Source organism: Acinonyx jubatus, chromosome C2 (genome assembly GCF_027475565.1).
Source record: "Acinonyx jubatus isolate Ajub_Pintada_27869175 chromosome C2, VMU_Ajub_asm_v1.0, whole genome shotgun sequence".
Lineage (NCBI taxonomy): Eukaryota > Metazoa > Chordata > Mammalia > Carnivora > Felidae > Acinonyx > Acinonyx jubatus.
Window position 1 is genome coordinate 9,765,557 of NC_069384.1, and position 12,608 is coordinate 9,778,164.

General features: G+C 43.5%; 1 protein-coding gene across 2 annotated transcripts in view; it reads left to right on the forward strand.

Annotated features, from left to right (window-relative positions):
- The window catches only part of LOC128315116 (uncharacterized), a 325,032-nt gene that overhangs the window by 212,467 nt on the left and 99,957 nt on the right, over positions 1-12,608 (forward strand). The window contains exon 2 of one of the 2 annotated variants that reach the window (XR_008297549.1): positions 2,242-2,521. Coding sequence is in view for 1 of the 2 variants with exons in the window: in XM_053220587.1 (XP_053076562.1) it covers positions 2,242-2,259 (18 nt within the window). In the remaining variant the exon portion in view is untranslated. Of the gene's footprint in view, positions 1-2,241; positions 3,265-12,608 lie in introns of those variants that run through there. The other variant, XM_053220587.1, reaches the window with a different exon arrangement.

Sequence of the window (12,608 nt, forward strand, 5' to 3'; positions counted from 1 at the left end):
ATTTGACATCAAAGTAATCTTTTAATACTAAAATATGCTGAGAGGTGAATTTACTTACCCACTAAAAACATTGATTGTATAAAATCAATTAAAGTTAAAGCTAATAAGTTTGTCATTTTGATTTTAATGCCTCATCTGTGGTGGGGCTTGGGAATAACAACCCGGTGGTGCAAAACATTTTTGTGTCAGAAGATAAAGAAGAAAGAAGTTAAGTATGTAAGCACCTATTGTGGAATTTCTTTATCTATTTTTGATCAATAGCAAGCATCCTGTACTCTACTGGTTTTAAAAACATTCTTTTTATTTTTTTTTTATCTTTTAAAAAGTATTTTTACTGTTTATTTTTGAGAAAGAGAGAGAGACAGAGTGTGAGGGGGCAGGGTAGAAAGAGAGGGAGACACAGAATCCAACGCAGGCTCCAAGCTTTCAGCACAGAGCCTGATGCGGGGCTCGAACTCACGAATCTTGAGATCATGATCTGAGTCGAAGTCGGATGCTTAACCGACTGAGCCACCCAGGCGCCCCATAAATATTCTTGAAAGGTCAGGTAAGTAACTGGTTTACAATGTGCCAATTCTAGAGAAGATTTAAGGTGTTTATAGGTGTTTAGGTTTATAATTGAAGCTAATTATGATCTGTACTCAAAGGAGCACAGATTTTTACATGTTGTCTTTTGAAGTATATATAATACCACCAAGAATTTCCCATGTAATCATTTTTATAAGTCCAAAATGCTGACCTCCAGTAATTAAGTTTCCCCCTGACAATGTCAACTCATCTAAGTGAAAGAAACAAAACAAACTTTCTGGATACGTGTGGACGTGCAGAGTTCCTGCTAAACATATCAAGTTAAGGAAATCAAGGAAATTGGGGATTCTTGTGCCATTTTGCAAGTATACCAAGGCTAGATAAGATGAGGGAAGAGAATTGTCTAGTGTGGGTCTAATAAGCTTTGGGCAAAGGCAAATACAATCAGTCTCAAGTGTCAGTTACTGTAGCTGATTGAGACATAACGAAGATGAAGTCAAGCAATGGTGTCCAATTTGTGGCAGATCTTTGCAAATTTACTTTGATAACTAAAGTCAGTTATTAATGACATGTTTTTTAAACCCAGATGGCTTATCTGCCTGCCTCAAAGGTCACATCTGTTTGCAATAAAAACTTAAAGCATCTTCCTGAATTAAAAAAAAAAAAAAGTGTCCTTTAGAAATAAATAAATAAATAAATGAACTAACCTTTCTGGTCTTTATTCTGTTATGTACATCCTGGTCATACCCTGTGTGATCTTTCCCCTTCCCAGGTAAAGCCTGAATAATTGCTTTGCTCGCGTCTTCCTCTGTTCCCAGACTGTGGAAAGAGAAAAATGGAACTCGTTGAGGGAAGGTGGTCTTTGCCACGCTGTATGCCCCCATTTATTCCCCGTTGCAACGTGTGCACTCAATGCCAGGAAAGCCATGCTACCTCCTTAAGTATTTATTAAAGCCTGGAAACGCCAACAAGTGTTGAGGGTACCTTATTAACTTGCTGTTGCCTGCTGAGAAGACATTGTTTATACGAATTGGCTTCTTGCTAATGAGAGCATACATTAAGGCGTAACACTGGCAAGGCATAATATGGACTCTCTTTTTCTAAATATTTTCTTTCAGATCTCTCCCATTCCAGCTGATGATATTAAAGGGTCAGGCATGTCTTCACTCAATCCTTTACTTACTGGAAAAGGCAAACGGATTTTATTAAGATTGGAAAGTTTCCCCCACCCCATCTGTCTCTTCCCCACCAGCAATAGCCCTTTCCAGCTGCAAATGCTAAATAGTTCCAATGTTTCTCTCTTCCTGTAATAATCATGCATATGCCCAGCTTGTATGTCTTCTTGCCTCATGAATTTGCAGAGTGGCCCCAATGAGGCTCCCTCTTGTCTTGGGGACAACTGCCAAGGCTGATCCAAGGAGAAGAAAATTGTGGAAGAGAAGGTTCACTTTATTTAGCAGAGCTCTGACCCCTTTAATGCCTGTGGCTTTTGGACATGGCTCTGCAGCCCTCCGCCCTTGTTCCCTGCACTCTGGTTTACACCACACATCCCTGTCCATTGGCCACTGGGGATTCTGAAGGCATCACCTCATTAAGGACTGAAATGTGCCTTGCCTTTCACATAGGTGCAGGGCCTAGCTCTGGCAAAACGGCAGTGCATAGTGGTGGGTAAAAAGGGACTCTGATCTCAGGCCTCTCTTCTCCATTTTCTAGGAACCAAGTGAATTCTAGTGGCAAGAAGAGAAGAGGAATGAAGTCATCAGTATCTTACTGCTGGGAGCAGCAGGTTATGAACCCCCTGTCTGCAATGTGTCAAGTGCACTGTGAGGCCCCATGACCGTCTCAACCCCATCCTGCAGACCAGGTGAGCTCTTCAGGACTCCTCTGGAAGGCAGTCACTGGCCCAGAGTCATTGCTTCAGGAGGAGGGCTCTCCCTGGAAAAGCTGATCTGCATTTCTGCTGGGATCGATGCCGTGGAGACTGCATACTTTGGTAAGTAGTGAAGCGGCTAGTTTTGTCTCAGCTGACAATAATTATGGATTTGGGTGCCCAGAGCAAGAACGAACAAATGGTCTGGAGAAAAATCAGCAGTGAAACTGTACATTTGGGGGGCGGGTACGTAACATCTAAATCAGCAAAGAGAAAGTGCTACAGAGCAAAGGCTCAGGAGTCTAGGAGAATATGGGGAAGGCTCCAGAGACTTTAACGTACAGATTTCCCCAAATCCCTTCATTCTATACGTAAACTTCTTCTAGGAGACCATGTTGAATTATTCTCTGTCCTTCCTTTCTCCCTGGCCCTGTGCTCTCTGCTTCTGGGTTCTATTGATGTTCCCAGGCCCATTTCTGCCTTCCCTGCCCCTCAATGGTGCCTGCTGTGTATTCCAGAAGCCCCTTGTCGGAGCATGTTGAGGGTGGCCAGAATCTGTTGTGCGTGCGTGTTTGTTGTTGTTTTTTCTTTAATTTAATGATCAGCAGCTCCTTTATGAAGTTTGATTTCTCTTATGGGCTAAACAAAAGCACAAACGTTAAGAGACATTGAAAGTTGGGGCGCCTGGGTGGCTCAGTCGGTTGGGTGTCCGACCTCGGCTCAGGTCGTGATCTCACGGCTCTGTGAGTTCAAGCCCCACATCGGGCTCTGTGCTGACACCTCAGAGCCTGGAGCCTGCTGCAGATTCTGTGTCTCTTTCTCTCTCTGCCCCTGCCCCGCTTGCTCTCTCTCTCTCTCTCTCTCTCTCTCAAAATAAATAAACACTAAAACCAAAATTAAAAAAAAAAGAGACATTGAAAGTTATGGGAGCTGGAACACCATCTCTTAGAGATTTCATGTGACTTCCTTTCTCAAATGGGTAGAATGTTCTACCATTCGCTTCTATAGTTCTGTCTCATTACCCTCCCAAATGCCCTTTGTGCACCAGTCACTATTAAAAATGGAAGCAGAAAACAAGCAAGAACACAAATAAATACTACCCCACTAACCTTGATCAGTGCCAGACACATTGTGAGCTTTGACTCAATGAATGAGTAATAATCGTTTAACATTCCACTGCCATCATGCGCTATATCTAGTGTTAGTAGCTTACCAACAAACAACATTTTCTTTGTAAGAGAAAAAAAAATATTTGCGAGACTTTTTCTCAAATACTTTTCTCAAATATCTCACCTCAATATTTTGCCATGTTTCAGATTTATTTCAGTAGATTTTTGATAGAACACCGTGAAATCCCCGTATGCGTTGTTACGGGTTTGGATTCAGAATCAGACATGGCCGGGAAAATGGTCTCTTTGATAAGCCATGCTTTTTGGTTCTTTGGCACTTTGTTTTGGCCTTCTCCAGCCAAACCGCTCTCTAGGCTATACTGCTGTTACCCCAGGGGAGTAAGTCTGTTCACACAGAAGCCCTCTGTGCCATGGCCCTTTCGATGTGTATCAGCTCTACTTTGAACAAGGCGAGTGTTGTTGAGCTTTACGGCGTGGGAGATCTCAGAAGTGGTGCCATCCCATTGCCAAATGGCACAATGATGGGTAATTTAAGGGTGCTTGACTTAGATGAATTTAGCAGTGTTCATCCAGTGGGGGTGACCCAGAGAAGAGGAGTCAGCCTTGTAGGTTTGATGACTTTGAGGGTGGTGAGTTCTGTTTTGTTCCATTAAGATTTGCCAATTGTGGGCATAGGGGCATGTGATGTACATATGGTTGAAGTGGGATCAGCACAAATGAATCCTTCTTACTTGAACAACTAAAACAAAGAACAAGTAAGTGGGAATCTTTGGCGAACATGGAGGCAAAATCTCAATCCCTTCCTTTCCCCCTCTCCCCCTCCCTCCCTTGTTCTTTGTATGATCATTACTTCATGAACAGAATGACAGTGGGGTGTACTGCTTCCATCCTGTATGGTTTAGGATGCACCTACTGCGTGACAACTCATTGGTGTTGTAAAGGAAGGTCAGCATCCCCCTCTCCGTGTTCCCTCCTAAGCTGGTCTTCTGTTGGTGTCTCCAGGACCATGGCGCAGGCCCCTTGTTTATGTTGCTGAACTCCATGGTTAACAAGATGCTGTTTTCCGTCTAATGAATTTGCCCTGCAGGCACAGGAAAGGGGCTGGTTCCACCATTTTCAGAAGCCAAGCAACCGATAAATTTAACAGGATTTTGTTGACATTAATTGGGTTTGCGTTGGTGTGAGGCATTCTCGCTCCTGGCGCATTTGCCTTCTGGATCATTTGAATCACCCAGGTTCTGGTCAGCCAGTCATTCAACCATGTGATTCCAGGCTTAACAATATCTCCGAGTCACTGGCGACTCAATCACACTTTCGTTTATTGCTCAATAAAATAATAATAACAATTCATGCAGACATTTCACCAGGCTACATTTCTCCAGGGGCAAAATAAAGCTTTCTGATTTAAAGAAGTGTCTGCTTTCACTTCTTTTTTTTTTTTTCCCAAAGAAATAAGTCAAAATGCTTTTGGTATTAACAAAAGACCCTTTCCGAAGGCGTAGCTACTGACACCTGGAGCGAATTCTAAGAACTGGTTTTAGGATTGAGGAAGAATGGGGAGAAGACTGGACGCTACTACTGTTTCTGTAGTGGAGATACACGCACACAAACATTAACTCCTTTAGCTTATAAAATAAATCACTTCCTAATTCTTATTAAGACACAGACTTTGCAGATTTGCCCACCGAGAAGGCTTGCCATTTTGCCAAGTGGCAAAATATAGGAATGCTAAGTTTTTGTTTAGTTCTTATTGCGAATGCTGACTTATGGAATGTGCCTCTGTCCTTGAGAAGTTTTTATGTTGGCTGTGTGTGAGCTAAGACATGAATGAAGCTGAGGGCTAACTTGCAAGTGGGGCCTTTATATCCACACATTGGTGAGGAGAGCCTTCGCCACTTAGGGTGAAGGGCCAAGATTTCAACTCTGTTCAGAATTACTTTTGTAATTGGCCATGACAATTGTCAGAAAGTGCATCACACATTTGGGCCTCGTGACAATCTCATATTGCTATAAAAGTCTTTAAGTACTTGATTCCCAAAACTCTTTGCTTATTTTAGCACAAACAGATTACAAATAATCCCTGACCCACACAGGCCACAGACCCTCCTTCCAGCAGCTGTATCCTGGACTGTTCAGATGCAGAGAAAGCTCTACTCTAGGCTTAAACTAAATGAAATATCATTGAACACACACACACACACACACACATTGGGTAAAAAGCAATCAGTTCCAAATTTATAAGAGTATTAAACTATCAACTTAAAGGTCTTTTTCAAGTCAGTTTCTTTTACTAACGCACTATTCTGGAATACAGGTATAGTGCTCTTAAATTGACTTTATTGTTTGTGCATCCCTAATTAACACCTTTTTGAATCCTGTCAATGATCAGTGTGCAGGTGGTTGGAACACTTGCAAATGGGCTGTTTTTTGTGAACTTGCTTCAACATTCAATACGAAATAATTATTATCAAATTCCTTCAAAACCCCTGAAAAAAATAATCTGTTCTTTTATACTATTTCATCACTGCACCTTGCTTTTTAGCATACGTATAATCCTGTGTTGTTTATTATGACCAAGGTGCATCTTTGGGCAACAGCTGGCAGAGAGCTGTTGGCCTGTCCCCACGTGGAGAAAAAGGTGGTAAATTTCTGACTCTGATTTTGCTAAACCAGTCAGAATTTCAAAAGTGTGATACCCAAATGTGTAGACATTAGAATCGAGTTGGACTTGGGGATATATTTTAGTCCTTGTGTGTATACTCAGACATCCATGATGTGTAGAGCTGTTCCAACGAGCAGTTTGGCTCTGAGTCCATATTGGTTAAGGGCATAGGTTCGCCAATTGGGACCAATGTCTCCTGGATCAGATAGAAGTATACAAATTCTAGCTGGCATGGCAGTTCACTCAGTGAAAGCTCTGGGGCTCAGACTCCTTCTGTCTTGTGTCTCCATCCTGCCAACAAGATCGTCACATCTGTGTGGCACCAGGTAGGTCACGGCCTGGCTGTACTATCACCAACAGAAAGTGGGGTGTGGAGGCTTAAGGGAGAACATGCCCCTTTCCTTTCAGGGCATGACCTGCAAGTTGGGTCCTTCCTCTCACAATCTTTTGGATGGTCTGCTCTGACATGAGGACGGAAATCAGGGGTCAAGTGCTTAGAAAGTTTTACAGCAGTATGATGTTGCTGTGAAACCCAGATCCTCGACCAGTTTCCTCATCATCTATTTTCATATTCCTATTTTACAAAGGCGTCTGTTCTCAACAGATTTGAATTTTTTCAGAAAAAGGCCCTTTACCCCAGAAAGCAATGGTCTGGTAACCAATTTGCAGGTTTAAAAGCCCATTTGCAAATTAATTAACCACCTAGCTGCAGAGAACGAAATGTGGTCCAGAGATAACCCATAGCTTCCAGCCACCACAGGCCTTTCAATATGGTGATGCTGGGGCGCATGGGTGGCTCAGTTGGTTGGGTTTCCGACTTCGGCTCAGGTCATGATCTTGCAGCTTGTGAGTTCGAGCCCCACACTGGGCTGTCTGCTCTCACTGCCGAACCTGCTTCAGATCTTCTGCCCCTCCTCTGCTTTCTCTCTCTCTCAAAAATAAATAAACGTTAAAAAAATAATTGAAATATGGTTCTGCTGTAGGGAGTGGAGGTAGGCCGGGGGCCACTAGCAGTGCTTACTCAGACACCTTTCCAAGACCTGTCATGGTTCACTTTGGTTCCCAAATAAAGTTTCGATTATTCGCCTTGTCATCATTTGCCGACACGGGAGGCAGCGATGTGTCATCTAGGTTCGCAGGAAGTCCCTCACACCATCCTCCGCCCCCTCTCAGCGTCGGCTTACCGCACGTGGGCAGTGTCCAGCCGTTTCACGTGTTGAAGGAAGATTTACTCAAAAGTAAAGGCTGAGGGTCTGTGATAAAACACAGCGGAAGGTTGAAATTCCACAAAGCAAATGCCTCAAGGTAACGTGAAGAAGACTCATCTTTGGATGGCCTGGCCAGAACCTGCAGGGGTGGTACAGACAGACAGTCTGGGGAGCAGCCGCTCAAATGCAAAGGTATAGAGCTTTGTTTTATTGCAATAATTACCCAACGGTTAAAATATGGATAGAGCTGCCTTTCTGGGAAGAATTCTACGTGAACATCACATCTTGTAATTGAACTGTTTACTCTTCACCAGTGGAAACACCCCAAGGATGGGGAGCCAGGCCTTCGTGCTGGCTTTTCCTCAGCACCCAGGGCTACGTGTGGGGTTTGAGGCCTCCTCTCATCCCAGCCCACATCCGATGTGGCCGATCCAAAGCCCAGTGTGCATCTCTCTCCTCTAGTTTCTTCTCCTCCTTCTCTCCTTGGTTTGAGAAAGTCTAGGCTGTGGTTGTTGGGAGCCTAGGCCTTGAACCAGAAGTACTGTACCCACTTGCTCTGGTGAGCCCGTTGCTTATGACTGAATAATGGATTGCATTTTCCCAGCTTGTTGGGGTAGAGGCCAGGGTGATGACACAAGGGAGTCTGAACCAGACTCTCTGTCTGGGTCTTACTGGAAGTTTGTCTGAGGGACATAACTCAGTGGAAGGGATGATGGATTGAAGGTAGCAGGCTGTGAGAACACCTATCACTTTTTTTAGGTAGGATGATAATATATAAAGGAAGAGCCAAGGTCTTTCCAGAAGTGACCTGATAGAATTAATCACGTGGTTTCTATAGGGGAGGTGCGCATTGGGCTAGTGCTATAAAGTCTTTATTAATTATTTACTTTATTTTTAAAAATTTTTATTTATTTTTGAGAGAGAGAGAGAGAGACAGAGCACGAGGAGGGGAGGGAAGAGAGAGAGAGAGAGGGAGACACAGAATTCGAAGCAAGCTCCGGGCTTTGAGCTGTCAGCACAGAGCCCCACGTGGAGCCCGAACTCACGGACTGCGAGATCATGACCCAAGCCGAAGTTGGACGCCCAACCAACTGAGCATCCCAGGCACCCCTATTTATTTTATTTTTAAACTCTGATGTCTGAATGTCTCTCTGGAAGAGAAGTGTCTCTGATATGCTACCTGGAGTTGAGAGATGGGATTAGAAGGGATTGGCTGCAGGCAAGGGAGTCAAAGATCTGTAAATGAAAGAAACTGAATTTGAGGGTGAGAGAGACACAGAGGAGGTGGGGTAAAGGGAAGACCAATCGTTTTGTGGGAGACTGGAGCCCAAGGTCTCAGAACTAATGAAGGAAGAAGCATGTCCTCACCTTGTGAATCTACTAAAACCCATTCAGTTGTACTTCCAACAGGTGAATTTTATGGTACATAAATTATGCCTCAATAAAGCTTTAAAACAAAGAAAGCATAGGTATGTCTAGAACTCAATTTCGAGTTGCTTGCAATCACACTGTTGCCGTAGAATTTCCAAATGCCTCCCCAGAATTTCGCAAAGCTCGCTAAACACCAACAGAACTTATCAGAGGGTTTGTTTATTTGTGTGGTTTTGGTGAAAATCTAAGAAAGGGTTGACATTCCATATTTGGGTTTATGTGGGGTGGAAGGAGAGTGTGCACCAGAGCAGAGATGGTCCATCAATTCTTGGTTCAGTGGAGCCTGAGGCTTGGGGCCAGAGTATCCAGGAGAATATAAGGCCCCAATAATTTGCAGAGATGCTGAGAATGGCATTAGAGTCTTCTGTCAGTGTGGACTGGAGGTTTATTTGGAAATTAGGGAGCCTCTAGTGACAATAAGTTTCCCTTAAATAGAAATTCATTCTTTCTTTCTTTCTTTCTTTCTTTCTTTCTTTCTTTCTTTCTTTCTTTCTTTCTCTTTCTTTCTTTCTTTCTTTCTTTCTTTCTTTCTTTCTTCTCTAGTCTCTACTTTTAAGGAACGCTCACTCTCTGGCTTCAATTCTATTCTACTACTTCTGCTTTTTCAAAAGTGCATTCCTGGGATTAATAATTCTAAGGGATATGCAGTGAGAAAAGAGATTAGATGGTCAAATAGACTTTAGGATATTCTGCAAACTCTATCCCCCTCTCATGGAGTCACAAGATGTACCATATTAAAGCCTCTGAGAAAGTCTGCAGTAAGATCCACGTTTCTATTTACCCCCGTGTTTTCCGCACTTGGTTGACCACTGACTTTTTTTTTTCAAATAGCACACATCGTCAGAGAAAACCACGGGAAATGTCAGTAATTGAAGACTGTTTTGTATTTGAGCAAAAACCTTCCACCTGGAGCCAAGATGGAACTCTGCACCAATGTGCCTGGTGTTCTATCATTCGTTCCTTCATTCTTCTGTGCAGTGTTCTCCCAAAGTGTTGGAGGACTTGTTGGTTTGGCTTCAACGATGTGTGTGCTCTCGGCCTTATCAAAGCGGGGAAGCCTATGTTGCTCTGTATTTGTCAAAGGCAGCAAACTGTTGAACAGTAATCATTCAGCAACCACAAAAGGCATCCGGGGAATTGGTGCTGTCAGATTCGGATACGAGTCTTTGGTGGCTTGACTGTAGTAATTAATATATAATGATAATGCAAATGCTAATGAAATTAGCAGTGCAGTTGCTATTAATATGGTTTAGGCATATCATTACTGGCCCTACTGCCCTCGATGAAGAAGTCTTCACTAAAGTCAACCTCGCTCCATGATAATAGGTAACACAGTGAGTTAATTTTTCTTGTTGAATTCCCTGCCTTGATTTAGTAATCTGTGCGTATCACTGGTGCATGCTGCTGTAGAATTCTGTTTTATAACTCCTGCATAATAATCACAAACATAGCAACTGTTCCCAATAGGCTAGATGAAAGCCGAATATCAGGCAGGAGGAAATAAAATGAAAAGAGTGGTTTAGAACTCAAAATGTGGCAAATACCGTGGGGCAGGAACCAGTGGAAAGTCCATGCCACGTTAATTTGCTAGTTGTTACAGTAGAGAATTCACTTATACGACTCCCTAGTAAGGAAGTACAGGTCTTCCTAATGATGTTCTCATAAATATCTGTCCACTTACTTAATTTCTACCTTTAACCAGGTCCCTATAGAAATTCATAACACATTAGGAGCATGTTGTTTGACACGGAGACTTTTCTGATTCAAAAGTCAGGAGGAGGGCTGATCTGGGCTGCCCGCGGCAGCTCCCCACATCTTTTTACACCTGGTGTCTTGAAGGGGGCCCTTCAGGCTCTTTCCTTCACTTCCCGTTGTTCACTCAGGTTTTCATTCCCCTTTTTTCTCCTCTGGAACACTGTCGCTTTACGTCCTGCTTTTCAGTTCTCTCCATTTTGTCTTTGTCTTGTGACCCAGTCTACACATTTCTCTGTAAATGAGGGCACACACCATTTTGGCAGAATTTTGGTTGTCTGTGTCTTCTACTCCAGTGTTAGTAAGAGCATTTGTCAAGTAAGGGTTTTGAAAGTCGTAGGTAACAGAACAAGTTATGTATTAACTACTACAGTCATCATATGTGCATTCAATGTTTCAGAGTCCTGTCCTGGGGTGCCTGGGTGGCTCAGTTGGTGAAGATTCCAACTCTTGACTCTTGATTTTGGCTCAGGTCATGATCGAGGGTCATGGGATGAACATGGGATTAACCCAGTGTTGGGTTCTGTGCTGAGTGTGGAGCCTGCTTAAGATTCTCTCTCTCTCTCTCTCTCTCTCTCTCTCTCTCTGTCTCTGTCTCTCTCTCCCACCCTCCCTACTCCCTCTACCCCTCACCCCTGCTCATGCTGTCTCTCTCTCTCTAAAAAAAAAAAAAAAAGAATCCTGTTCTCACTGTGGAAGAGAAGAGAAATCCTAGAGTAGGCTCATAATCCCATAATGGGTTATGTAATGGAACCATTTAATAGAAAAAGGGACAAAATACTAGTGTAATTAGATGAGAAGGTCAGAGGTATCATCAATTTAGATGGAGCTGATGTGAGAAATAAGTCTTAAAATTTCCAGGAAAAATATCTCCTAGAGATTGCTAGAACCACAAAAAGGGGTCTTTGTTTTCAGTTCAATAGCCAAAGGCGCAATACGCCATGTGCAGCATGGCTGGGGGGACGCTGCAGGGCGTCCCTAACCAGAAGTGCTAGGGGTTTGTCCCGTGCCTTGTCTGATGCTAGGAAAACATCGTGGCCTCAACTTCCGCTCCCCGGAGAGGGACTAATCTGCTCCTTGGCTAGTGCTAGTGGGTTTCTTTACAGGATAATTATGGCCAATTTCTCTACTATTAAAGAAAAAAAAAACAATTTCATAGGATTTTTCAAATTTTATTTCTAGGATGTATGAGTTTTGCCTCATGACACTGTTTTCTAGCATGTTTTCACATGTGACATTCAAACTCCTGTGTTTGCTTCTCTATTGAGCCTGTCTGCATCTGAGGTGAATTAGAGACTGCTTCTTTCTGAAGCGACCTCTGACCTCCACGGGCGCCACCTCTGGCCCATGTTCTTGCTATTAGGGGTGTGCCCTGTCTCTCCTGAGAGACTGCAGGTGACTGTGCGGTAGGCTTCTCTCTTAGTTGTTGGTGTAATACCTTACCTCCTTCCTCCCCACTTCCTCTGTGCCTGGGTGAGCGTGTGGCTCCTGGTGTGGGCACAGTCGATATTTACGAATAGAACAATAAATGGGAGAAGAATGGAGTTGACTTATTGAGGGCCGGTAAGAAGTGTGTGCATGATTGTTTCCCATGTGGCAGAAAGAGAACCTGCCTTAACAAACAGATGGGCACCTCTGTCTTCAGGGATCCCGTGTTTGGCACGGGCAAGGTTGCCTCAAGTCATTGGAACATCTGCTATAGTGACTGACACCATTCAGGTGCCAGGGAAACACCCCTCCACATCTCGTCTTCTTGGGTGCTTAAATGAGAGATCGCCGGGCCCAACTGCCATGAAGGAGTATGGGTCTGTTATGGCAAATCAAACTCTGGGACACCAAGATAAATGTGAATTTCAGATACACAATGAATACTTCTTTTTAGTAGAAGTACGTCCTGAGTATGCTGTAATTTATCTGTCAACCCTACATGGGTCCTGCTGCTGTTGCTGGGGATGGGCTCAGCTTTGGGGAGACACCTAGAGAAAGGATGCATTAAGGAACTTGTCCGTCCTTCTCTTAGATATGCT